We start from the raw sequence: 25058 nt of genomic DNA on the forward strand, positions 1-25058 counted from the left end.
TGCCTCTGCAGAGGGAGCGCTCACCAGGGCCGGGTGATGCACGCTGCGAACGCCAGACCTTATTTTCCTCCAAACTCACCAGCACGCGCAGGGTCTCCTCGTGCCGGCGCCGGTGTGCCGGGACCCCTCTCCTGCTGACTCCGCATTCCCCTTTCCACGAGGCGGCAGTTCCACGGTATCACCCACCAAACCTCGCACTGCAACCAAGCTCCCGCTGGAGTGACAGGACAGGGAAGAGGCTCCTATTTCCAGCACGTGCTTCCACACTGGATTTCTTTTCTAGAGTTAAGAGCTGCATTAGCCTTTACACCGCTATATCTGTCAGCTTTTAAAAGGTGAAAGAATATTCATAGAAATAAAAAAAAAATCATGCCAGCTACAGTAATGAAAAGCCTCGTGCTTTTGTTTGCTGCCCAGAGAAGGCCGCTCCCTACAGGTCTTTTACGTGTTCTCTTTCTCAAAACTTCCAAACAGAAACACAGTCCCCTCTCACCTGCCACACTTTTCTAAATTAACTATCTAAAATAACATTAAAACAAAATTTAAAGGTACCTTAACTGCTTACAACATGATGTTAGACCAAACGCATTTCTTTTACTGCTGTTACTTTTACCAAAAGCCTCCACATAGCGAGAGAGCCCAAGGGAAGCGGAGTGACGACCGCTCAACCTACCCGCTGGATCCACGCCGGAACGGCTGCCAGATCACAGAGCAGTTTGGCAAGAGAATGGTAAAGTTAACTCCAGGTACCTGGAAATGTCCAAAATTCCCTGCCTGAAATACAACGTGCCAGAGTGCTCAGCAGCTCTGATCGGCTCGCCAAGGACAAACACACGGGGTCAGAGGGGTGTTTGAAGTAACTGATGGAGCACATAGTTATAGTCTGCTTTAAGTCGGTAATTACAGTGATAATTTGTTCTTCCCACGGGTAGCTCCGAGGTGTGGGGTCTCTTCAGCCCCGGACGCCATCTGAAGGGTTGCCACGCGTCCCGGTCCAGGGCCGTCGCTGCTCATGTCCCGGCACTGGCATGATGCCCGTGGGCAGGGGCTCTCCGGCGGGCAGGGGCTCTCTGTGGGCAGGGGCTCTCTGCGGGCAGGGGCTCTCCGGCAGGCAGGGGCTCTCCAGCAGGCAGGGGCTCTCCAGCAGGCAGGGGCTCTCTGCGGGCAGGGGCTCTCTGCGGGCAGGGGCTCTCCGGCGGGCAGGGGCTCTCTGCGGGCAGGGGCTCTCTGCGGGCAGGGGCTCTCCAGCAGGCAGGGGCTCTCTGCGGGCAGGGGCTCTCTGCGGGCAGGGGCTCTCCGGCGGGCAGGGCTGAGGCACTTACAGCACTTACAGAAGCAAAACGCATCGCTCCCGGACACTCTCTTGCCACTAGTTTTGTTTAACTCCTTGTGCAGAAAAAAGCACCAGCGGTATCACACTCACACACAGCGCTTCATGCCCTGTACTGGAGCAGAGGAGAAGAGGCCACTGCCCTCTTCGCTTCGCCTGCCCTGGCTCCAGGCTCGCAGGCTCAGGACCTGCTGGTGGGAAAGCAGGCCTTCCGCGCAGCAAAGGCTGCCAAGGGCTGAAAGTGGCTCATGTGGCGAAACACATGTGAACTGGTTTGCTCTTTGATTTGATGCCTCCTGCTAAAACACGTGTTTTCAAAATTATAACTCAACAGCTGGTTTCTGGAGGTGGCCGACAGGACACCTGGGCGACGGCATGAAAACAGCACCCCAGTTAAATGGTTAAGCATCTCTGCCTCATGCAACACCAACTCCCCTTCCGCACTGCCACCCGGCTGTGGGAGGAAAGCTGGTGGGGCTGGAGGGTCCCTGCCCTGGTCCCCGCGGGGCCTCGCTGGGTGCTCCGGGATGACCAGCCTTTTCAGCTCAACGTGCCCCGACTCTGGGCCACGACCTGTTTCTGACAAGGCTGAATTTGTCAGCTTTCCCCACCGTTTCACCTCATCCATCTGTGATGTTAAAACCTATGGTTTATTTATTTCTTTAATTCACTGATAAAGCACATTATCTACAATGATTAATTTTGCATCAAGGAAACAACGCTACTACAAATGGTGGTCTAAGACAACCTAGTGGGACTTTCTACAGAGTTCACGTCCTAAATCCATCTCTCTCTTAGCTGTGAAACATCGTTCCTCAGCGCGCTTGGCTTCTTCATGGAATTCTTCTACAATCAAGTCCACGGCTCTGTCCCCATGTGGGGAATAAACAGCACTCCCGAGCTAAAGAATAATTAATTTACCAGCTTTGAGTGGGGTTGGTTTAGACCTCAAAAATGAGGATTTGTTACTTCACTTAACTACAATGCAACAGGATTATCTCAGATCGCAAGACATTAATTCTCTCAGAGTAACTGTGATTGATGAGAACACCGAATGGAAGCAGGATAGTATAACTAATGTGGAGCAAAACGGGTCTGTGGAAAAGAGAACTTGTCCAATTAACAGAATAACAGAATAATGAATTTCGGCTTGGTCGATAAATGTAATCATTTGGATGCAATATTCTTTGTCTTTCATAAACTATTTGACCTCACACTAACATGACATTTTGATTAAGGAAAAAAAAACCCAGAATGATACAAAGCCAAGCTGTCACACATCAAACAGACAAAAACCTAGAAACCGATAGGCCCCACAGCGACTGCAAAGAGGGAAAGACGGAGACGATGCGTTTCCCTTGGCACTCCACAGGGACCGGTTCTCAGCCTTCTGCAATCTGGTATTTTGCCAGCAGCCTGAAGAAACTATAAAAATATCACTGGTAAAGTCAGTGAGTGACACGAGCTGGAGGAGCCGGCCACGAGCTCTCCCCCAGCGGGGAGTCCCAGGCTGCTGGGCCGGCCAGGAGACGGGGCGCGTTTGCATGTGGCTAAAATTGAATTACACGTCTGGGCACAAGCAGCACCGGCCACGCGTGCACGGGGACTCTGCCGCGGGAGGCGTGAGGGTGGGGGACACTCAGCCCAACGCCGCTGCGGCCGGGGCTCTGCCGGAGGCACGGGTGGAAGCAGCCCCCACAGCTGTGGCGGGGCTGCCGCGCCACCAAACCGGGCAGGGCCAAGAGGGACCCAACGGCTGGGGAAGGAGCAGCACGGCGCTGGGCTCGGGGGGCTCCGCCGGCTCGGCAGAGGCCAGGGCAGGCGTCCCGGTGACACGTTGCAAGAGATGCTGCTAAGGGGGGGCCGATCCAGCCGATTGGGGAATCACAAGGGCCCCAGGGTTAAGGCTTAAACTAAGCAGGTTTAGACTACAGTGGGATTTTTTTTTACAGTGAGGGCAATTAGCTATTAGGAGGTCTTATCAGAGTTTGTAACGGGCCTCTCCACTACTCGTTTATTAGCTTTTATCATTAGAATGGGATGCTTTTCTAATTGGCCGGCTCTGGTTCAAACAGTAATTAATTTAGGGTGATCCTGCAGCCATGAAGATGGGAGTAACACGGTCACAAGGGTCCTTTCTGCAAATGTGTAATCTCTTGACATAACTTTACACCCCTCCGCTTGCCCTCTTTACCGGATAGCTGCTCTTTAAATGAACGTACATATCTGTACAGCAATAGGTCTTTGGATATTGCAGATGTAAATCGCGTGTGACCTCAGCGACCGTTTGGTGCGTGCACGTCGCACTTGCACACCCGGGCGATCAGGGAAATGCCGGCAGTGGGGAGGTGGGAGGGCTGGGGTCGGCGAGGGAAGCTCCGAGGAGCACGAGGGAGGAGCAGGAGGGCTCAGCTCCAGCGTCCCCCCTGCAGAGGAGCGAGGCCGAGCTGCCGTGCCGGGCTGCGCAGGGTCCAGGCGGCGGCTCTCCCGCCGCCCACCGCATCACTTGAAGACTGACGGAAACGTCGGGCAGTCGGGAGACTTCATCCTCTTCATGAACTTCTTAAACTCTTTGTTCTTCTTATCCCACTTGTAGATGGCCGTCAGCAGGTACTGGGTCTTCACCTGGCGGCCCATGATGAGGAAGTAGTGGCCGAGGTTGTCCAGCTGATGGCAGGGACAGTCGGCCCCGTTCTTCAGGAACAGCACCAGCTTCTTCAGGTTCTTCTTCCGGATGGGCCCCAGCTTCAGCGCCTTCCTCTTCCGCGGGATGATCATCTTGTCCCCGTTCTCCTTCTTCACTTCCTTTATGGTCATCTTAAGAGCTGAAAAACAAGCCAGAGAGAGGGGAAAACCAAAACGACTCCTGAGCAGCCTTGGCTGGCACAAAGCCTTTGCTAAGCGAGGCTGGGGGCAGGGCAGCACCGGTGCCCCCACCCCAGGACGGCGGCAGCGCTCTGCCCAGCTGCAGACGCCCAGCGACCCGCTCCGCACTGCCCCCACCTCCCCCTGCTCCCCTCTCTGTGCCATCGCCCCAGCAGTGACTTGGCCCACCGACCGCGACACGAAAACCCTCACGCCGAAAGCGAAGCCATCCCCGTGCCCGGGGAGCATCAAGGTAAAATACCGACATCTCTGTTCCCCTTCCCCCCAGCAAAGCACACCGGGCACTCTATCTGAGAGGGAGACTTGTTCAGCCGGCGATACGCTCTCTGCTAGCAAAACATTAGCTGAGTAAACACGGTGATTCCCCTGCTCTAGACACACGGAGAGACTCTTGAAAGGGCCATTTAAAAGGTCAACTCAGCTTCTCAAGCATTTGTTTGCAGTCACTCCCGGCCCTCGGGTGCCTGCAGAAGACGTTTCCAAGCACTGAACATCTCTGCGTTTGAGCAGCGAGGCCCTGGCAAAGAGCCGCGTCCAGGGGACCCGCACACAGGCGGCAGCGCCCTGCGGAGCTGCCACACACCTGCACCTTCCCCCAGAGAAGGGGAGTTAATCCGATACAACTTCCACGGAAAATATTTTCTTCTTTGGGTTCAGCATTTTCCCAAGTTAATCGCAACCCGAATTAAAAAAAAAAAATTAATGTTCCTTTGTCACGACCATGAAAAAGAATTTAGTATACATGGGAAAAATGATTAAAATGTGTTGTACATTAAAGTATCACTTCTGTGCCATTTGGCTCTGCCTCTTTTTTGGGGAAAAGCACATATGGCCAAAAATTACTAACATATTTCCATCATTTGGGAGTTTACTTCAGAGCTGCAGATAAATAGTGCTCGGATAGGTGATTAATTGTCTGCTGTCCCTTCTCATTTGACTCTCAGAGCATGTGCAGCAGACGGCATGCAGAAGCCGCTGGCTCTGGCAGGGAGACGGGTCCCCGCAGCATCGTTCCTTGAAGTCTTGCTCTGCTGGAACTTGTAGCAGTGAACGCACGTTGCTTTCTGGACGGCAGCTCTGCTCACCATTCCAGACACGAATGGCAGCAGGACAGGGTGATGACAGTCCTGAGAAGGCAGCAGAGTCTCTGTATTACCCTCGTGCTCCCAGCCGCTGCACTGGCAACAGGAGGAATGGTATTTATCTGCTCGTGTGCCAAAAGCACCTGCTGTGTTTGCCAAGAGTCCTGTCATGTTATACTGTTACTGTACAAGAAAGTAATCCAGGACGGGAAACCTAAGTGAAATTTTCATTCCATCTGTTTTCCAAATTCAGGATGTTTAAGGAGCTAAAGAGACCCAAGCTTTAAAGAGCTAAAGACGCCGAACCACATCAATTTGTGATAAATCTGGAAAATGCAGCAAGTAGTTTTCACGCAGCTTCTAAGCACCGTGACATTAATTGGGCAGCAGCAGCAGCATCCCTCAATGTGAACCTCAATTTCTTTATCCGTTCTGACTTTGAACTCTTGCACTAAGCACGGTGGTTGCCAGTGCAGGAGGAATGGTATAATAGCACTAATAAGAGACTTTTTCAAAATGGCTTGTTTGCAAATTGCTTTGCTGTGATCGCTGCAAGTTTAGATCTTTGTTGCTAGAGGAAGAAAACAATCTGGCAGCTATTGGAGGTGCTGTTCTACTCCAACTATCATAGTCTATGGAAGACAAAGAGGGTCTGCTAATCCTGTGCCGTGGGAGCTCACAGCTGCTCCCTTCCCTGCACAGCAGCAGTTATCTGTTGGCAAGCCAGCGATGCAGGTTCAGGGAGCATGGGAGCTCACGTGAACCATAAATCCAGACGTGGACTAAAAACTCATCCAAACCCCACTCGTGCAAAGCAGCACATGGAGCCAAGATCAGATAACACCAAGGAGGACCAACGAGGAGGTTGACTGGGATGCGAATAGTTTGTGCAGGGCTCCATTCTTCCCAGCAATGACACCCCCCTTGTCATCAGCAGAGGGAGTCTGCAGTGCTACGCAGGTAAAACGCAGCCTGGCTCAAGGACTACCAAGTTTCAGCTGCCTTGCTGCGGACTAAGCAGTCACACAAGCCAAAGAAAAAATAATTTAAAAAGCCTTTATACTCACTGCTCAGTTTTCACCCCTCTGCCAGAGACCTGGGTCCCCAGTCCCCCCTTGCTCCCCTACCTGGGCTGCGTTCCTTAGGCTCAGACCCACTTTCCAGCCGAGACTCCCAGGCACAAAAGGCACGTTTCACAGCAGCGCGGCTGGACGTGCAGCTCTGGCATTTTCCACGCACACCAGAACAGCGGTGCCTGAGGGCCCGTTCGTTCCCGGCTGCACACCCAGCTCTGGGAGCACAGCACCACGCAGCGGGAGGCAGCCCCTTGGCTTGTGGCTTTCCTAAAACATAAAGGGTTTGGCAGGGGGGGACCATCGTGTGACTCGCCGCTGCCGCAGCTCGCCCGGCATCCCCCTGGCCCCGGGAACACCTCCACCCCAGCAGCAGGCAGGCAGCGCGGGAACGGCTCCAGCGGGACGGATTGAGTCTTGGCTCTGGGATCCAACTGAGCTGCTAAAGCAAACAGCTTCCTCCCTGGGAGCCCTGGCCTTTCTGCTCCCACCATGCCACACCAAATCCGTCTCAGCGCCGAGCACGACAAGAGCTGAAATTGCCTCTGAGACCCCAGGACATGCTTGCTTGCACAGCCTAAATCTTCAGCCGTCGCTGCCAGGAGGAAGCCGACCCCAGGAGGAGACCTGGAGGGCTGTTCGTAGCACAGGAGTGTGTGCAGCCTTCCCAGGCCAGCAGCTGCAGCCTTCCTGCAGCACGGCCACGGGACTGCCCCAGCATCGCCCACGGCATTGGCTGCAGCATCAACCCACGCCACCCCACGTGCTGCAGCGGCTCTGTGTCGCTGCAGAGGACGGCCGCCAGCCACAAGCCCCTATTCCCCCTCACTCTTACACGATGTTCCAGCACAACCTCTTACCAAACCCGTGCTCCCTCACTCACATCTCCGCACCTAACATGCTCAGCACCTTCCACTTCACCCACGCTCCTGTTAATTGAAGCGTCCTCCATGTTCCTGAAGACGTTGGCTGACGCGCTCACGTGGAAAGGCCCTCGCTCTCCACTGTGAGCACCCGTAGACAGAGAGCAGCCTCGGGGGCTGCGGAGAGGCCATGAACCTGTCTGTGAACGGGAGCACTGATGGGACCAGCGGCTGCCACCCGGCCATACCACGAAGAGGAGCCCCGTTCTCTGCCATCCCAGCAGTGCTGGTGGCTGGCTGCAGCCAGGACCACCCATAAAACCAGGAAAGCCCTTTCCAGCCAGGCATTGTCTCAGCTTTGCTTGCAACACTGCCAGCACTGCCAAGAGGCAGTGCTGGATCCGGCACAGCATGGTGCCAGGACTGCGGTCCCCGGGTTCCGGGGCAGGAGGTGAGCAGCATCCGCAGGGATGCTGCACACCCCTCCGGGACATCCATGCCCACAGGGACAGGCACAACCCTGCCCGCCACGTGGGACTGGCCAAGCGGAACGCTCCCCGCTCCGCTCGCCTCCGGCAGCGAGTGCCCCCCAGGGCCGTGCAGCTGATGGTGCTGAGGGCAGAGGGGGGACCCCAGCACAGCACAGGGAGAGGTTTTACTTTAATGCCATACATGGTCCCAAAACATCCTCCCTGTGAGCGCTGCCGGTACGTCTGCTCATGGGCAAGTCATGGCAGGAGACCTCTAGCGCAAGCCAGCGTCCAGTCGCCCACTTCAAAGGTTCTTCCCAGAAAACACAGAAGTGAAAACATTACTCAAGCTGGGAGGGAAAAAACAAAACACAACAAAGGCAGATTTCAGGATTTAATTTGGGACTCAACAGCTCTCAGCCATGTTGTGTTTACAACAGCAGAAATCCTGCCGGGGCGCTAAAGCCACACTTGCCCTTGCTCAGCCCCAGCATCGAGGAGCTGATGTCTGCCCAGGCACGAGCCGCCCACCAGCATTTTGCCACAGCCGGGACAGCCAGTGCCAAAAGCCCAGCACAGGCACGCACCCTCTCACCAGACCCCGTCCGCTGCCACAGCGAGCTGCCGGCACAAGAATTAGGTATAGCTGCACCACACTTGAACAGTGCGGAGACTCCTGCAAAGAGCCTGCCTGCACCAGCCGGCAGCTATCACCAGCTTTCCCCCAGTGTCCGTGCTCCCAATGTCGCACCGCAGCGTCAACCAGCCCTTCCTTCTCCCAAGGTGTCATCCAGCAGGACCTTGCCACCAGCAACCATGGGAGTCAGGAACAGAAGGCCAGCATGGACAGCCTCATCCCCTCCGAGGCTCTCCTCTCCCGCAGCCCGAGCCGCCCCGTGCCGCGCTCTGGATGGCTCTGACTCTGGGACGCCTGGGGAGAGCATGCGAGAGGGACGGCGGCAGCTGCCCCATCGCCAGCCACAGCTCCCATTAGCAAAGGGTCAGACCCCGGCCCCGGGGTGATGCACCCCCATTAGGCCAAGCCACGGATTTGGCCTCAACTACAAACGGCCCACATCAGATGGTAGCCTAACTCTGCTATCTCTAATGCAGAGAGAGTAGGGAGTGCTGGAGATATAAAAATGTCTTTTTTTATTTCTACTAATATGAAACAGGGTATATGAAAGTGTTTGCTCACTCGGAATGAAATTACTCTTGGCAACAGCAGCTCCAAGAGCAGCAAAGGCCCTGCAGAGCTGGTTGGGGTCCAGCCTGACAAAGCACAACTTGCATTTCATCACCTGAAACAATTCTTACCCATGTTCCTACAGCTCCAGCTTTCCAGTCCCACCCCCAGCATGGGGAAAGAGGAAACCCAATCTCCCACGCAAACTGGAAGCACCGCATTAGTGCTGCCAGAGAGCACTTCACCCTCCTTCCCCGACACCAGCACCAGGGCTCGGATGCCCTCACCACGTCTCCAAGGACTGCGCTGCGCCAGGGGCGGCCACAGGCTGAGAGGCACGAGCCCCTGCTCCCCACCCACCGTCCAGGACCACGCACCCACCATGACTCTGCCCCACAGGCACCTCCCACCCCTCTTTTTCAGCAAGCAGAACCTGGGACCGGGACGCTGTCTCTCCTGTTCTCTTGCCTGCACGGGCAGGGGCCCCACTCCAGCACCTCAGGGGCAAGGAAGGGAACGTGAGAGAAGGGAAAGCTCTGCTGTTCCTTCAGCCCTATTGCTCCTTCCTTTAGAAATCACTCAGAAGGAGGAAACCTGCCAGAAGACACATTAGGGCTGTAACAGGAGAAGGCTGCAGGCAAGGAGCTGTCAGTCACGGGAAAAAATAAACAGCATGTATTGATTGTACTGCAGTCTCCAGTGCAGCAAGAGCCCATTCAGCAGGATCCCCTCAGACCCCAGAGAAAGGGCAGAAACAATAAATAAAATCACCAAGAGAAACAGAGAGAGGAATGAACTCCGGGGCCAGCCCAGCCTGCACGAGGAGTAAGAAACAAACCCTGGCTGCAGCCCAGGAAGGCTGGGGGAGGTGGCTGCGGGGGCACAGGAGGGCAATCTCACACCTCATCATGCATCCATCCACCACTGCCCCCAGCACACCAGAGCTGCACCAAAATCTAAACCACAACTAGCCCATGCATACCTGGCCCAGCCCCCAGCGCTGGCCTGTGCCCCGGCGAGGGTCCCTGCACCACTCGCTGACACCCTCCGCTCTGTGCTCCCCCCGCCGTACCCCAAGCCGTGGGCTATGCTGCTGCTGCTGCTCCCAGCCCTGGCACCCAGGCAGGGAGGTACGGAGCAGCACTCACACACAGGTGCAACAGGGAGAGGGGACTGCTGCTACGGCAAGTAACTGAGCAGCAAACCAGCTGCAATGCTGGGAGCTGCACACGGAGACGCTGGGTCAAAGACGCTCCCCTTTCCTGGAGGCCCTTGGCTGGTGCTCCCACGGAGAGTGCTAGGGAGAAGAGGAGGCAGCTCCTGCACGCTGCTGAAGCGAAGGAGCTGCTAATCCGCGAGCGCCTCCGGCAGTGCCGACCCAGGCCCCCTCTGCCTACAGGCAGGACAGCCACAGCAGCACGCAGACAGCACCGAACACTTTGCTGGGGACATGGGAACGTGCACATCGCTCCCACGGTGTGGCTATCGCATGGCGAGCCCCAGCCAGAGCTGGGTGGACAGCAAGACGCGCTGCTGCCCCAGAGCCATGCTGCTCTCGGAGGAGCTGCCAAGCTCTGGCAGCCCAGCAGGGAGCAGAGCTGCCTCACACCAGCACCCAGGAGCCCACATTCACCGCTGCTCACCGAATGTAAACCCAGAGCCCTGCTGGCCCACGAGGCTGGCCGCCTCCTGGCACCTCTCCGAGCCCCAGCATCTTGTCCAAGGCCCTCTCCTGGCCCAGGGAAGAAAGGTCTCTTTTCTTTACAGTCTTCCTGTGCTCACAGCTCGATGCAGCTCTCTTCCTTCACTGTCCTCGAGACCGACGTTGCTTCCAGGGCTGCTACGCAGCCACCTCCCACCCCGGCACCGCCGCACAGCAGTGGTGGGCAAAGTGCACCTCGCCTCTCGCCCGTAACGAGCCACTGGGGTGTAAGCGAAACCCAGGGTAACGCTGCTGCGGGAACCCGTGCAGGACCCACCAACAGCTGCCCCATGCAGCACACGTTAGTTTAAACATTTATTGTACATGTCTGGCTTTAATGAGGATCTGTAACCTGTCAGCTGCCAGTGTTTACCTTGGTGGATGTACATGAGAAATCTCAGTCTGAAGGGTTGGGAGTTTATTTTAGTGCCAGATAAACAGCTCTCCTTGAGCAATTGCTCCACGACAGTAACCCCCTCCAAGACTAAACAAAGATTCAAGGGCCACGCACTCTGCTTTGAGAAAACTTCCTGAAGTCCGTGCCTCCTCTGCTGGCTCCTCTCCACAGCTGGGACATCCCCAGGAGCACCCTGCACCGCCCTCCCTCGCAGGGCACAGGTAAGGCCCGCATCGCGTCTGTTCCCTTGCTCCGGCTCCCCAGCTGGCTAAAGACAGTGCTGCCTCCAGATGTGCCCCGCGTGCACCCAGGACCCTCCTGGATGGGGAGGAAAAACACAGTGGCAGGAGGAAGAAAACACCAAACGCAGCTGCATGGAACCTACACCACTAAAGACCACTAAGAGCAAGCGAGCTTCCCACCGTGATTGAGTCTGGTGACAGGGCGGAGCAGGGGAACAAAAGGATAGCCAAGACGCGACCAGCTTTCCAGTGTGAAGACAGAGTGATGGTTCACATGCAGCGAACACCAGCTGTGCTCTGCTCAGCTACCTTTGGACTTCTCTACAGTAGGGAGCTCGTCTTGTCTTCAAATAAAAAAACCCAAACTCTTTCTGAGACAAAAAGAGAAAGCAGGAGTGGGAAGGAGGAGGATGTGAATGGGAGCAACCTCAGCATCAGCAAGAGCTCTGACATGTTTAAAAAATAAAGTTACATGGAGTTGTGCTGATCCACAGAACAAACAATGATCCCAAACTCCTTGCAACGGTCAGAAAAACCATCAGACTCTGCTTTGGCAGAGAAAACAAATGCCCGTACAAAGCTGGAGAAACACGGCGATCTGGGCAAGCCCAGTGCGTGCGCCAACGCAGTCGTGATACCTGGCATTACGAGTAGAGCGATCCCCAGGGCTCACATGAGCCAGTTCAAATCTAGCTGGTTTGTCTGCACAAGCTGCCGTCCCTGGACGTGGGCACAGGGCACTGGGTGACACCACCAAGCTCCCCAACGCGGCAGAGAGTGGAGCTCTTCCCGGCGAGCCCAGCCTGCGGAGCTGGCTCCTATTTCTCTCCGTGGCCTGGGAACAGGGACCCTTCCCCACCACCCCAAACCACAGCAGGAGGAAGGTTTCTGCGAAAGCCTTCGCAGCCGTTTTGCATTGATTGGGGGTAGGCAGGGGGCTGAGGCCTCCGCCGCTGCTCGCGGTGCGCGGTAACACTATATCTGGCCACTCGCCACAGCCCTACCCAGGGAGCCGCCTGCCAAGAAATATTTCCATCCTCTGGACGCTGTCACCACAGAGTTTCCCAATAACCAATTTACTCTGTGGGCAAGTCAAGGTCTCAAGCCGCTCCGCCGAGGCCACGAATACTTCTGGTTTGGCCTCTGCTCCCTGTTGTGTAACTGTCCCGGAGCACGGGGAGGATATTTAGCAGCAGAGGCTGATGACAAGCATGCGGCTAAACTTGCATTTCCCTTCCCAGCGCTTGCCCACCAGCGGGACGCCACCTTGGCTTGCTCCTCGCGTGCCTCCCAGGAGGCGACAGGTATTGCAGCGACTCAACAACAACGGAGCTGCTGCTGCCGCCCGGGAAGCACCCCTCGCTCCTCCTCCAGGCTAGAGGTCCCCAAGCTCAGAGCCGCTGGGCGATGCCTCTGCATCACCACAAACCCAGGCACACCGCCCTGTCCAAACCAGGTGTGCTGCTCCCAGAGGCCGCTTGCTGGGAAGCTGCCTCCAGTCTCTCCCCACAGATGCAGTGGGGCAGGGGCAGCTCCTATTCATCTCTCATCTCCTGCCTGCCCAGGGCAGAGCTCGGAGCGCTCCGGCTCGCCCGCCTCGGAGCGCTCAGCCCAACCGTCGGGTGAAGGGCACATCCTGCTCCCCAGCCGCGTCTGTTACCCAACCCAGCTGGAAGCACGTGCATTCCTGGGAAGCTATTACATGGGTGTTCTTGTTGATGCTTTTCCCTATTAGAAAAAGTCTGCGCTGAACTTAGGACTTTTGGCATACCAAATCTGCAGGAGAGTTGAGAATTCATTTCCAGCAGAAAGGGTAATACGCCAACACGCAGAGCAGGTTTGAGTTTGCATAGTGCGCTCTGGCACAGGGTACATTCAAGTGCTAATCCCCAAGGAATGCACACCTTGTTCAATATGCCTTTAATAACCTTCCGGGAAAGTTACATACACCAGCAAGGATGTCAAAACCAGTTAATTCTGGGTTTGATCTGAGAAAGCTAATATTTTTCCCTGTGATACTTTATTTTTAAATGAAGTTCTGTTTACCTATGATTGTCTGACTCACTTAGTCATAATATATTTAGGACACAGCTTTCAAGTAGCTCTGCATTTTTTAAGCTTACTGCTTGGCCCTAGCTAGACAAGGACTGGCTTTGGGTTTTTATACCTAGACTTGACAAGAGCAGCATAACTTTGCTAAAAAGAAACCCGGTGGTACAAGCAGTCTGGGGGAAGGAGGAAACTGGTTCATTCCTTCATGATTGCAAGAGGAATAAAGGTCCATCCTAGGCACTATTTCTGCAAGCGCACAAGAACACGGGAACACCAGGGTTAAATTACAAACCCCAGAGACTTCAGCAAAGAAGAGGCACTGCCACTTCTGCCCCATCCCCAGACTCCAGACCAACACCATCTGGCTCTCTGCACTCAGCTGGGGCTGACGGCAGCCGCGGGGCCCCGCAGCACTGCTGCTTCGGCAGGTGATCCCGTGCTTGGGGGCCTTGTCCCGCACGGCGCTTCGCCAGGCGGGGCAGGAGAGGTGCTCGGCACCGCAGCCACGGTGATGCAGGAGCGCGGGCGCTGCCGCCAGGACCCTGCTGCCCTGGTCCCCGGGTGCGCTCGGCTGCGGGAGCCGGACACCTCCTGGACCCGTCCAGTCCCGCCGCCGCCTCTGCGCGCCGACACTGACATCTAGAGGCATGCTTGCCTAGCCTCGGGGAAGGACCGTGGCTGCCCACCGGCGACATGGCCACACCACTCTCAGCGCAGGCAGGGAAATGCGGGGGTCCAGGATCCGGCCCACACAGGAGCCATGCTGTGCTGCGCCCCCCAGGAAAGCCCCCCCATGTCCCCAGCGCTCCTCCTTACCAAACTCGCTGGCACACAGGTGCTCCACGATGGCCTCCGACTTCATCTCGTTGTCACAAGGGGGACACACAGTCGTTCCTGGCAAGAGGAGAGAAGAGGTGGTGAGGAGCCAGCACAAGAAGCACCACAGAGCTGGGCTGCCCGTGCTGTCAGATCACTGCCCTCAAGGCGGGACACGCACCCAGGCACCCTGCCCAGGGTCCCAGCTCCCAGCCCCGTGGGACAACCCCCTGCCGGGGCTCAGGGGCCACCCACCAGCCACAGGGCAGTGCTGGCCGCAGGCAGCCTCCTGCCAGCCCTGCTCCAGCACTGCCAGCAGCCCCAAGGCCAGGCACGGGCAGGGGCAGGCAGCCGCCAAGAGCGGGAGGACAGTGCTGGCAGGGAGAGGGGTTTTCAGGGCCAGGCACTCAGCTGAGGGGAGCTGCTCGCCGTGGGGCACGGCCCACGGCCCGCTGACGTTCCCTCCCCACAGCATGCCAGGGTGGGCGCGCAGTGCCCAAACTCCAGCACGACAGGAGGATGGTGCCCAGGGACAGCTCACATACCGAGGGGCTGCCCCGAGCCAGGCAGGGGGTTCAGGACTGGCATGGCCCAGCTCTGCCCAGGTTCCCCCTCGGAGCTAGGGACCACCTCGCAAGCTGCCCAGGCATCGTACAGCAAGGCCCTCACCTCCCTCCCTGCCCCAGAGCAGCACTGGCTGGTAACGGACCCGCACACCTCTCACGCGTGCCGCCCCCCTCCAGAAGACCCTCCATCATGACCCCAAGAGCAGACGTCTTCTCCTTTTTGTTTTCTGCCCTGCAGACCTGCGGGGCAGCCTCGTGGCTCCAGCGGAGGAGAGCCGGCTCTGCTTGCCAGCTGCTGGCGGCGGCCAACATCCTCCCCTTGGGAAACGCTGGCCCAGGACATTTCATCAGGATCCATCCTGGGAGGAAAGCTCACTTCACCCAGAGAAAAAAAATCTGTTTCCAGGTTCCTGTCTCCAGCCAGAGCAGGAGACCACCCAGCAGCACAGACGCAGATTTGTGCTACTGGCGGATGAATTTATTGAGCTGGGAGATGCTGCTTCTGTTCCTGGTCCAGCAGAACAGAGGGCTCTTTCCCACACAAGGGAGTTATTCTCAGGAATGGTGCTGCAGCAAAACATCTGCCTGTCCCTGCGTGCAGATGGAGCACTCGTGCCCTTCCAGCCCTCAGCCAGGCCAGCAAAACCCACAGCGTTGCTGGACAGAAAAAAAGAGGTCTCCCAGCAAGCAGGGTGTAGAGCCAGAACGGCTGGCAAGGGAGGCACGGCCACGACCCACGCTGACCAGAGTCAAGTCTCCTCAGTCACAGATGCCCCATGGGGTTTCAGACGAGACATTTGTTTTCTGTGGCTTGTTCTTCCCCTCTTGGCCCCCCAAATGTGTTCTGCACCAAATGCTAATTCCTGGGGTCATGCACCATGTCTTTATTAATTACACATGGAGATCAACTGGCCCTCCAATCACCCTGATGTGCAAGTCACAAGGCAGCCTTTGCAGCGCCCAACAGCTGGCTTTACAGTCCCACCCCTGGTACCGCGGTACCTGTGAGAGCTGCCCACCACCTGGGTAACTTCCTCTTTCAAAATCCTCACGTGCAATTGCCACTTTTACCATCTTAGCTTTGACACAGGCAGAAGCCAGCCTGTGATGGTGTCCCCAGTGCTTTATTTTTAAAATCAGCAGCCAGAATATTTCCATCCAGGCTGCACATTTGATGAGCTCACAATGAGGGAAAGGGGATGCTGGCAGGAGCGTAACAGCCCCAGCGGTCTCTCTGCTGCGGTGCCAGGAGTCAGTGACTGTGCTGGGGACCACCCCAGGAACAAGAGGGGGTACCTGCCACGCATGAGCTCATCTTCACACATTCCAGTGTACAAAGCACTTCGGTGTGCCTCAGCAGCCAAAGTGCGTGCCAGGAGACTGCCCAAGCCCACACGGGCCAGGCAAACAACGTACAAGCCACCTCTGCGTCTACCCTATGAGCTTTCCAAACAAGCAAAGAAAAAAAAAAAAACCAAAAAGTGGAAAATAAGTCTCATCATTCCCTGGTGAAAACACAAGCTTTGTTTTAGCTGTGCTGTGGCAGCCGCCGGGAAGGTTCTGGCGCAGCCAGGATGGCAGGGACCCCCGTGCAGCAGGGACTCCCACCTCGCTATGGCGAGGGCTCGGAGCCAGCAGCCATCACGCGTGGGCTGGAGCTGCAGCAGCCGCGCTGGGCAGCCCCTCTGTGGCACAGCACGTCCACCCCCCTTCCCACCGGCGACACAGCGCCCGTCTGCCAGCCACGCCGCGGACACGTCCTGCCAACCTCCCTGCGGCTCTGCTGACGCCCCGGGCAGGACGAGCGCTGCCAGCCGTCCAACGCAGCGCGAGCAGCGGCCTCGTCCGTGCACGCATCCCGCTGCCAGGCTGCCGCAGCCCTGCGCCAGGGCCAAGCCCCGACACGCCACCCCGTGCCAGGAGGACCCCCGCGGCCTGGCGAGTGGCAGCGGGCAGCCGGCGCTCACCCCGGCCGTGCGCAGGGGGGCTCCACGGACAGGGATCATCCTCCAGCCCTGCCTCCCGCAGCCCCGCTGCGGCTCGGACGTGCCTGCAGGGCTGCCAGAGGACGCTGTCCCGTGCCAAGGGGAAGGGAAGCACTGCTCTCCCCACGGGACACCCCGTCACGACAAGGTGAGGAACACAAACACGAGGGGCCCGACCAGCTCCCACACAGCTCTGCACCCCACGAGAACTGCTGTTTCGTGGAGCCACAGCTATCCCCAAACTGCCTACAGTCACACCCCTCCCGAGGCACCACGGCCAACATCTTCCAGCCCACAGCGCTGCCCGGGACCTCACCTTCCCCCTCCCCGCACAATCCCAGGCTGAAGGGGCCAACAAGAAGCCCAGCCACGATTCGGGTCCCCCCTCCTCAGGCAGGCCCCCGCAGCGGCCCAGAGGCAGCCGCGCCGGCACGCGCCCGGCCGCACTGCACCCCGCGGCACCCCGCCGCAGCTCGCCGTATGGGGCACGGCCGCCCCCCTCCTCGCCTGCTGCCGTTTGGCCTGGGCCGGGCCCATCTCCTGCAGCTGACAGCTCTACTCCAAGCGCAACCTCAGCCTGCTTCCAGCTTGCTTTTTCCCTGCTGACCATTTTCTAAAGCCTGGCTTTAGAGCCAGCTTACTCCAGGGGCAGGAGAAGGAATGTGTAATGCTATATTAATCTGCAACTCCCCTGATGCATCCTGTGGGCCTGCAGGCTTTACCGCCTCGTGCTTAAGGAGAAAGGAATTCAGCAGGTCAGCTCTTTGAGAGGCAGAAACAAATTCCAATTTCGAGGTGTTAATGGGGAAAAGTACTGAAAGGGCTCGTTCTTACTAGTGCACAGAGAAAAGAGGGGACACTGCTGGGTTCTGACCCTCTTTGAATCAACAGGAAACATACCCCAGTGCCCGAGACCGGAGGGGCTCCAGGAGCCGGCGCTCACGGAAGACACAAACTGAGGACGGGGTCTCCCGCAGCAGGGCCCCGGACGGAGGGAAGGGCCCCGCACGCACAGGGACGAGGGCTGAACCGCGGCGGCACAAGCGCGCTCACCCGGACGCACCGCTCGCCCGCACGAGGCGGCCGCGCCGGCAGCCAAAGCGCTGGGCACCTCGCCGGGCCCGGGCCCCGCCGCCACCGCAGGCCACGCACAGACCTTCCGCAGAGCGCGGGAGCACCAGCACAGGAGACCCGGCTGTGGGGGTTTACATTACGGCAGTGCTCGCAATTAACTTTAATTTTGCTCTGTTCACTCTAAGCTGTTTGGAGCAAGAGCGTCCCAGCACACGGTGTACACGGCACACGGAGCTTCACCAACTGAAGGTTACTCGTATGAGAACACATGCCAGAGGCGTCTGCCGCAAGCCATGAAAGCTGGCACACCTAAGGGCAGCAGGGCCAGCCCAGCAGGTTACTGGGAGCCTGGCCTTCTCACCTTGAAGAAGCATTTGCCAACAAGATTGCCCATCCCCTCGCAGAGAAGTGCCCCAGCCAGTGCGATGGGCACAGGGAGCCTGGCCTGACACCTCTGGAGCTGCTGGAGCTCAGCTACAGCACATGCAAGGGTTTCTCTTGAAAATACTTTCAAGCAGCCAGGGGACGTGAAGTTGGCTGCTTGTACTTTTCCACTGAATGCTGAAGAGAGTTCACATTTGCACAACAATTTTAAAGACTTACTTTCTGTAAACATCCTTGCGAAGACATTGCTCATTTAAAAGTGCTTTGGACAAAAGTTTCATGAAGACATTTAGCAGACTGGTTTATCTGTGTGGCTGCAATACTTCCTTGCAATACTCACCCAGCTCTGATTTACCGTTCACCCAAACAATACACCCTAAAGCTTGTGCAGAATGTGGCCTCTCTGCACACCAAACAGGACCAGCAATGGATCCACAAAGGACTCAGACCTGATGTAACTCCTTGCAGTAAAGTCGCTTTAGCGATGCCTGTGAATGACAGCATAGTGCCCAAACACTGTCCTGGTGGGCACAGTAGCAGCACCAAAAGAAAGCGGTATGTCCCCGCAGTGCTGCTGTCGAGACAGGTCTGAAAGGCGATCAGAAATTTAGTTGTTTAACTACACAAGAAGACTGTTCCCAGGTCTTGGGTCACTAATGTCTTTCAAAATGAATGACCTGCAAACAGCTCAAACTCCATTTCAGACCTGGGAAGAGGCAGCTCTACAGCAAGCAGCGCGGACCCAGCTGCCCCAGGGGCACACTTGGCTGCAAGTCCCCGGGGAATAAAAGCAACCTTTATACCCGCAACACAGGACATGACTGCGGTCTTGGCCAAGGGTCTAGGTTCACACAGGACAGATGATTTTAGATCCTTCCTGGAAAACAAAGATGCCTCCACTAATCGCATCAGTAAGCACAAGCCACAGCAAGGAAGCCAGCGTGGATGTGCTGCTGTCGGTGCTGCACAGGGAGAGGCTGGGTCCCCAGGAGCGAGAGCAGCCAAACCTCACGCCCCGGCATGGGAACACGCTTCACACCAAGACACAACAGAGTCTGCTGCTGCCGAGACACGACAGAGTTTCCCTGTACGGCTCCGGCGGGTGTGGAGCTCAGGCGTCCCTCCCTGCCTGCCTGCAGCGACTGCCCCGTCCTGCTCAAGCCAACCCTCTCCGCTTCCTTCTGTGTGCCCCCTGGCTTCTGGGGACACCCCCAGGGTGTCACCCCTCTGCTGCAGGATGCGCTCCCTTCCTGCCCCGTAACTGAAGGGCTCCCTGAAGCACGAGTGCTGCTGGGACAAGCGAGGTATCACTGCACGGTCCCCGGCAGGCTGGGCGAGAGCTCCCAGCCGAGCACGACGTAAAGCCTTTGTCTGTAAAGGTAACTGCTCGTGAGCGGCCACGGTAAGGGGCGACCTTCTGTCCCAGATGAGCTCCAGACACAGTATGGAAGCCACGGGAATCGTTCAGCCCCACACGCAGCTCCCCCATTCCTCAGCAACTCCCAAGTGCCTGCACTATCTCCTCATGAAATCAGGGGTGCTCACCCCTTCCAGTGAAGCTCCAGACACAGGAAAGCATTGCATTCTTTTACAGCCCTCTGCTTCCTCCCTCTACAAAAATCCCTCCTGCCAACCTTTCAAAGCACTCCAATGCAGAATGCTGAAGCGACACCAAGATATTTATTTATTTTAAAAGTTTTCAGCAACAAGCCAGACTCATTGCAACTCGCACAAACGAGCCACTCTGGCACCAAACCTGCCACACATAATGGAAAGAAACAAAAAACACATCCACTTTCCCCAGTCATTTCTTGATACATCCCTTGCCCCCTCGCCAGCACACAGCCCACCTGAGACAGCAGGGCCGGATTCCCACTGCACGCGCAGCCGCCGGCTGCCCAGCCTCTCGCCCCAGGGCTGCTCGGGAAGCGCGGTACCCTGCCAGGATTGCTGTCACCATTTACTCCAGCCAGGCAGCACTTTCTGCCATGGGGGACCATGTGTCCTGCTGCTGCCAAGAACGGCCCCGCAGGGGTCTGGCTCGGGAGAGAAACTGCTGCCAGGGCAGTACGGCACCTGGAGGGTCGGTGCCTCTGCGGCCAGGCACCCGCTGTGCCCCAGCACGGTCTGCTCCGGGGCTCAGCTCCGGGACAGAGGGGAGAAACTGGGACGGCATCCTGCCTTCCTCAGGACAGGAGCGCTGGCGGCGCGCTCGGAGGCTGGAGGACTGCTGCCGAGAAGCAGAGTTCAGGTGAGCCTCGTCCTGCTGCAGACCCCCTTCAGTCCCACGCAGCCCCTCCTGGGCTAACGCTGGCCCCATCAACTCAGAGAAAAGTGCCAGAAGGGGGGCCAAAGCGCTGGTCACGCCTTACCTTTGGGCCTGGAGACCTCGGTGGCGTTGGGAGCCGTCATGGCAATGCAGACGTCATCCTGGGGAAACTGGTCACACTTGAGCATCTCGGGCCAGAAGAAGCCAAAGAACTGCATGACAGGCTCGCAGGAGTCGCGCACGGCCTCGCAGAGCCAGCGGCACGGGTAGACCGGCCGGTCCAGGCAGACGGGGGCAAAGAGGGAGCAGAGGAAGACCTGGGTGCCCATGTGGCAGTTCTTGTTGAGCAGCGGCACCCAGCTGCTCGCCTGGTGCTTCACCTCGGCCATGGTCTCGTGGTCCAGCAGGTTGGGCAGCACCATCTTGTCGTAGCCCACGCTGTGGCAGAGCCGCAGGTCGGCGGGGATGGCCACGCACTGGTGGGGCTTGGCGTAGAAGCGCCCGCCGGGGTAGGGGCCCAGGTCGGACTGGTAGCTGACATAGTCGTACTCGCTGGCCCCGCCGCACGCCAGCAGCCCGGCGGCCAGCGACACCAGCGCCCGCAGCGCGGCCCCGCGGGGCCCCCGCACGCTGCCCATCGCCGCGCCCGCCGACGGCGGCCCCGACGGCGCCGCCCGCCGCTCCCCCCCGGGGACCCTCCCCGCGCCCTGCCCGGGGCCCCCCAGCACTTGCCCGGGGCGCCGCCCCGCCGCGACCCGAGCCCCGCCGCCCGCCCGCTCCCCGCCGCCGCTCCCGCCGCCGCCCCGGCCCCGGCCCCGCTCTGGCCCCGCCGCGCCGCGCCGCGGGTTTGTGAGCGCCCGGCAGCCAATCAGGGCGGCGCCGCCCGCCGCGCGCTCGCCCGCCGGTGTCAATCAGCGGCCCCGGGAGCCAATCCCGCTCCGCCCGGCCCGGCCCGCCCCCGCCCCCGCGCCCGCCCGGGCGGGCCCCGACGGCGCCGCGCCTCGGCGGGCCGGTCCGCAGCTCCGCAACCGGGGGCGGCCCGCGGCGGGCACCGGCGGCCCCGCAGCGCCCGGCGACGTCCCGGCAGCAGAGCGGGCGCTTCCCCGCGCCACCTGCAGCGCGGGATGCGGGCGGGAGAGGGGCCGCCGAGCCCTGCCCCGACGGGGTGCCGGGAAGGGGCCTTGGGCGGCCGGCGGGAGCTGGGGGGCACCGGGAGAGCCCCGGGCTTGGGCGCGTGAGCGCACCCCATAGCCCCGCGCGGCTGCTTCCCCCGTGGGCGGCTGGAGCCTGGCGGGGCCATGGCAGGGAGCCCCCCACCCGCCGCCTGGCACCCCGGGCGCCGGAGCCCGGGCAGCTCCGGGAGGCCTGGGCGCTCCTGAGCAGCTATTCCAAGGTTGCAGATGTTTGTGAGAACCTGGACTGGACCATGCGGACCTCATTTCCCTGTGGACAAATTCCAACAAAAACTACGGTATTTGCAAAAAAAAAAAAAAAAAAAAAACAAACAAAACCCACCGGGAGAGAAAGAGTCGGTCTGTTTTTTCTTAAAGAGGTATCGCGCCTGGGAAACCTGGCTCCAGTCCTGCCAGGGAAGCAGATGCCGTGCAACAGCAGCATCCACTGTTCCCCAGCAGCAGTGCCAGTACCTCAGTGCCCCGTGCAAGAAAAGGACACGTGTAAAGCAGACCAGTAGTGCTGCCTGCCACAGGTCCCGAGCCCTGTGGAGCGACTGCTCCTGGCAGCTTCTCCGCAGCTTCCCGGAGCGGGAGCTAGACCACAGCAGGGCTGACAGCTTGCAGCCACAGCCATGCATCCTGCTTGCAGTCAAGCGGGAGATGCTTGGCATGGCATGGCTCTGCTGGGGAGATGGGACAGGAGCGCGGGACAGCCCTGTTCCCCAGAGCAGGCAGGCACAGGCTGCTGTGCTCCCGAGGGCTTGCAAAGACTTGCTGCCCTCTGAAGCCCGGAGCTGGACACGTTGAGGACAGAGGCCGTGAACCCACCCAGGTGCCAGTGCAGGCATGGAGTCCTACAGCCACTCTGTGGCACAAGCCAAGCAGAGGGAGCTGTCTCAGTCCCCATGTGCACCAGGTCTGGCCATCGAGCAGCTCTGCCCTCCGTGTGCCCACGCGTCCACATCCGAGGGACCTCTCCTTACCTCCCTCCTCCAGACTCATACAAAGCTCCCGTTACTGCCGCTGCCTTTTGCTTGAAAAGCTTGTGCTATTTAATACAGGAACTACAGCTCATTGAGAGGTAAATGGAAGAGGCTCTGCAGCCTGGAAGCGTGAAAGAGCCACTTTCACCTGAGGGCCAACAGAAGAGAGAAGCCAGTTAGCACCACTAATGAAGTGGAGAATTCAGCAGTAAACAAGAGAAATCTTTGCCATAAGGTGCCAGTAGCTGAATGAAAGAGGCAATTGGATGGAGCAGGCCCTCTCCTGCTGCTTGGGCTCAGGAAATGGTAGCAGAGCGCTGATCACTGTTTGCACCAAGAAACAGCTGCAAAATGGATTTCTCATCCCTTGGGAAATTCTGACACTCTAGGAATTGTTTTTACCAAAATCAGTTTAGAAGCACTGAAACACCTCATTTTGAGGATGTAGAAAATACCGCAGTGTCCCAGTAGCATGCTGTAATGTGGCACACAGAACAGGGCACTGATCTGCTCGAGGGCTGTTGGGCTGAATTGCTCTCAAGAATCTTTATTTGCACCCAAGTGTTACATCCTCAGGTACGAGTCTCTGGTCCGGAACATGACCCCTGCTCATCCGGGGCACTCAGAACCAAATTGTCCAAGTAACTCTCTGTTTTTGATTGCAAGGTCATAAGGAAGTCTCAGGGCCAATCCTTTTCAGAGTGGCAATGGGCATGTTTTACCTGGCCGTGCTGTAATCTTTCTATTCCAGGCTGAGCACTGTGACAGAAACATCATAGCTAGGCAGGCAAGGTTGGGATGTAGGAGACCCTTGTTTGAAAGCTGGGGAGGTCCCCAAAGGCAACAGGAGTAACACTGCGATAAAACTACAGTCAGGATTTTGGTTATCCCCAGGTCAGCCAATACCACGTGGGGCAAGGTAAATGTCCTGTCACGGTCACTCCAGAGACATGTGCCACCAGGTACCTGGAGCATCCCACACTGACTACTGGGCTGGCTGCAACCCTGCCACTGTCAGGGGTCCCTGAGCAAAAAGGGCTGCCCCCCACAGTTCAGCGCTCTTGATCCACACGGGAAAGCTACAAGATGGCATGCCTTGGCTGCTAAATCCACCCACACTCAAAGCCTGGACAGTTCTTAAACTCAGCCTGGAGAAGGTCTTTGCTGGCTCCTTTCTCTCTTCTGTACCTGACGCCCACATTCAGAGCAGCAGCACCTGTATGGAAACCCAAGGTGAATTGTGAACTGAAAAACAATTGCCCAGCAAAACATTTTTTCTTAAAAAAAAAAGAAAAAAAGAAAAAAGAAAAAAACCCAACAGCTCTGGTCTAGACCACTAAATTGCCTAATACTCTGTATAAGGCCTCTTAAATAGCAGCTTCCCGAGAAGGGCTGCTCTTCCAACAAACCCCTTCCAAATTGGGCATTAACTTTTCTGAGTGAAGCCTGTGCAGCCGTTTCCATTCATGATTATGTAGCCCACTGCTTCTTAAATCTCTGCATAGCCTCTAATGTCATCATTTAACTTTGCTTTATAGCCATTTATTGTTGCCTCTCCCACAGGGGCTAGCATACTCTTATTGAATAATGAGATGCTTTGGAACACGCACGATTTCGGCTATCCCGTCCGCTGCTACCCTTTGAAAAGCCCAGCCCAATTAACCGTGCTTATTTCTGGCTCCATTGTTCGTCCCCGCAGCCTGCGGGACCACGCGCTCTGCCCCCCACCGCAGCTTCCTCTGCTCGGGGCAGCTGCTCCCCCCCGCATCCACCCGTGGCAGGCACTCGGCGTCGAAGGGATGGCTGGAGGCCGACGCGCTCCCGCGCCGTTGACACCCCCGTCGCCCGGCGGCAGCAGTGCCCTCCCGCCCCTTCCCGGCCTCCCCGGCCGCGTTGCCCGCCGGGCAGCGCCGTGGGGCCAGCAGGGCACGCTCTGCCCCGGCCGCCCGGCGCTGGAATGCGCCCTTCCCTCCGCACCGCCCCGGGGAAACGGGCAGGCGTGGGATAATAGAATATATTAGCCCTGAGCCCATTCAGCCCCTGGCTCTTTACGAACAATGCCTGCTAACTGAGCTGATTTTTGCCAAATGACTGGCTTTCGTGCATGAGCAGCAAACTGGAGCCCCCAAATAGTCCCATGCAACAATCCAGCAAGCGCTATTGCCCAGGGCCCATTGTTTTACTGCTGCATTTGAGGGCATGGAGGAGTCATGGCCTTGCCTGCCCTGGCATTTTTCCCCCGGTTTCCCACCGCTGTGCTAGCCCGGTCCCAGCCCCAGCAGAGGCAGCCAGTGATGGGGGAGGTGAGCCCGACCGGCCACAGCCATCCGCTCTCCCTGCCCCAGGCGGAGTGGCACGAAGACCATCGACAGCTGCTCCATGCCAGGGCTTGCAGTGCCCCGCGGTGCCTGTGCCCTGCCAAGGACGGGACAGAAAGCACTGGTGGGGGCAGCCCACCCCCCACGTCCCCACACGGGGAGCCCACTGTGCCACCCTGCAGCGGCTCCCATGCCACCCCCTGCA

General features: G+C 58.1%; 1 protein-coding gene across 1 annotated transcript; it reads right to left on the reverse strand.

Moving 5' to 3' along the window:
- Positions 1-1961: 1961 nt before the first annotated feature.
- SFRP1 (secreted frizzled related protein 1) lies at positions 1962-21126 on the reverse strand. Its single transcript, XM_064472796.1, has 3 exons — positions 20481-21126; positions 14100-14177; positions 1962-4155 (listed from the first exon to the last, which is right to left on the reverse strand). The coding sequence occupies exons 1-3, from the start codon at positions 21013-21015 to the stop codon at positions 3833-3835; spliced, it is 936 nt and encodes a 311-aa protein (XP_064328866.1). The 5' UTR covers positions 21016-21126; the 3' UTR covers positions 1962-3832.
- Positions 21127-25058: the final 3932 nt, after the last annotated feature.

This window comes from Phalacrocorax carbo, chromosome 24 (genome assembly GCF_963921805.1).
Source record: "Phalacrocorax carbo chromosome 24, bPhaCar2.1, whole genome shotgun sequence".
NCBI lineage: Eukaryota > Metazoa > Chordata > Aves > Suliformes > Phalacrocoracidae > Phalacrocorax > Phalacrocorax carbo.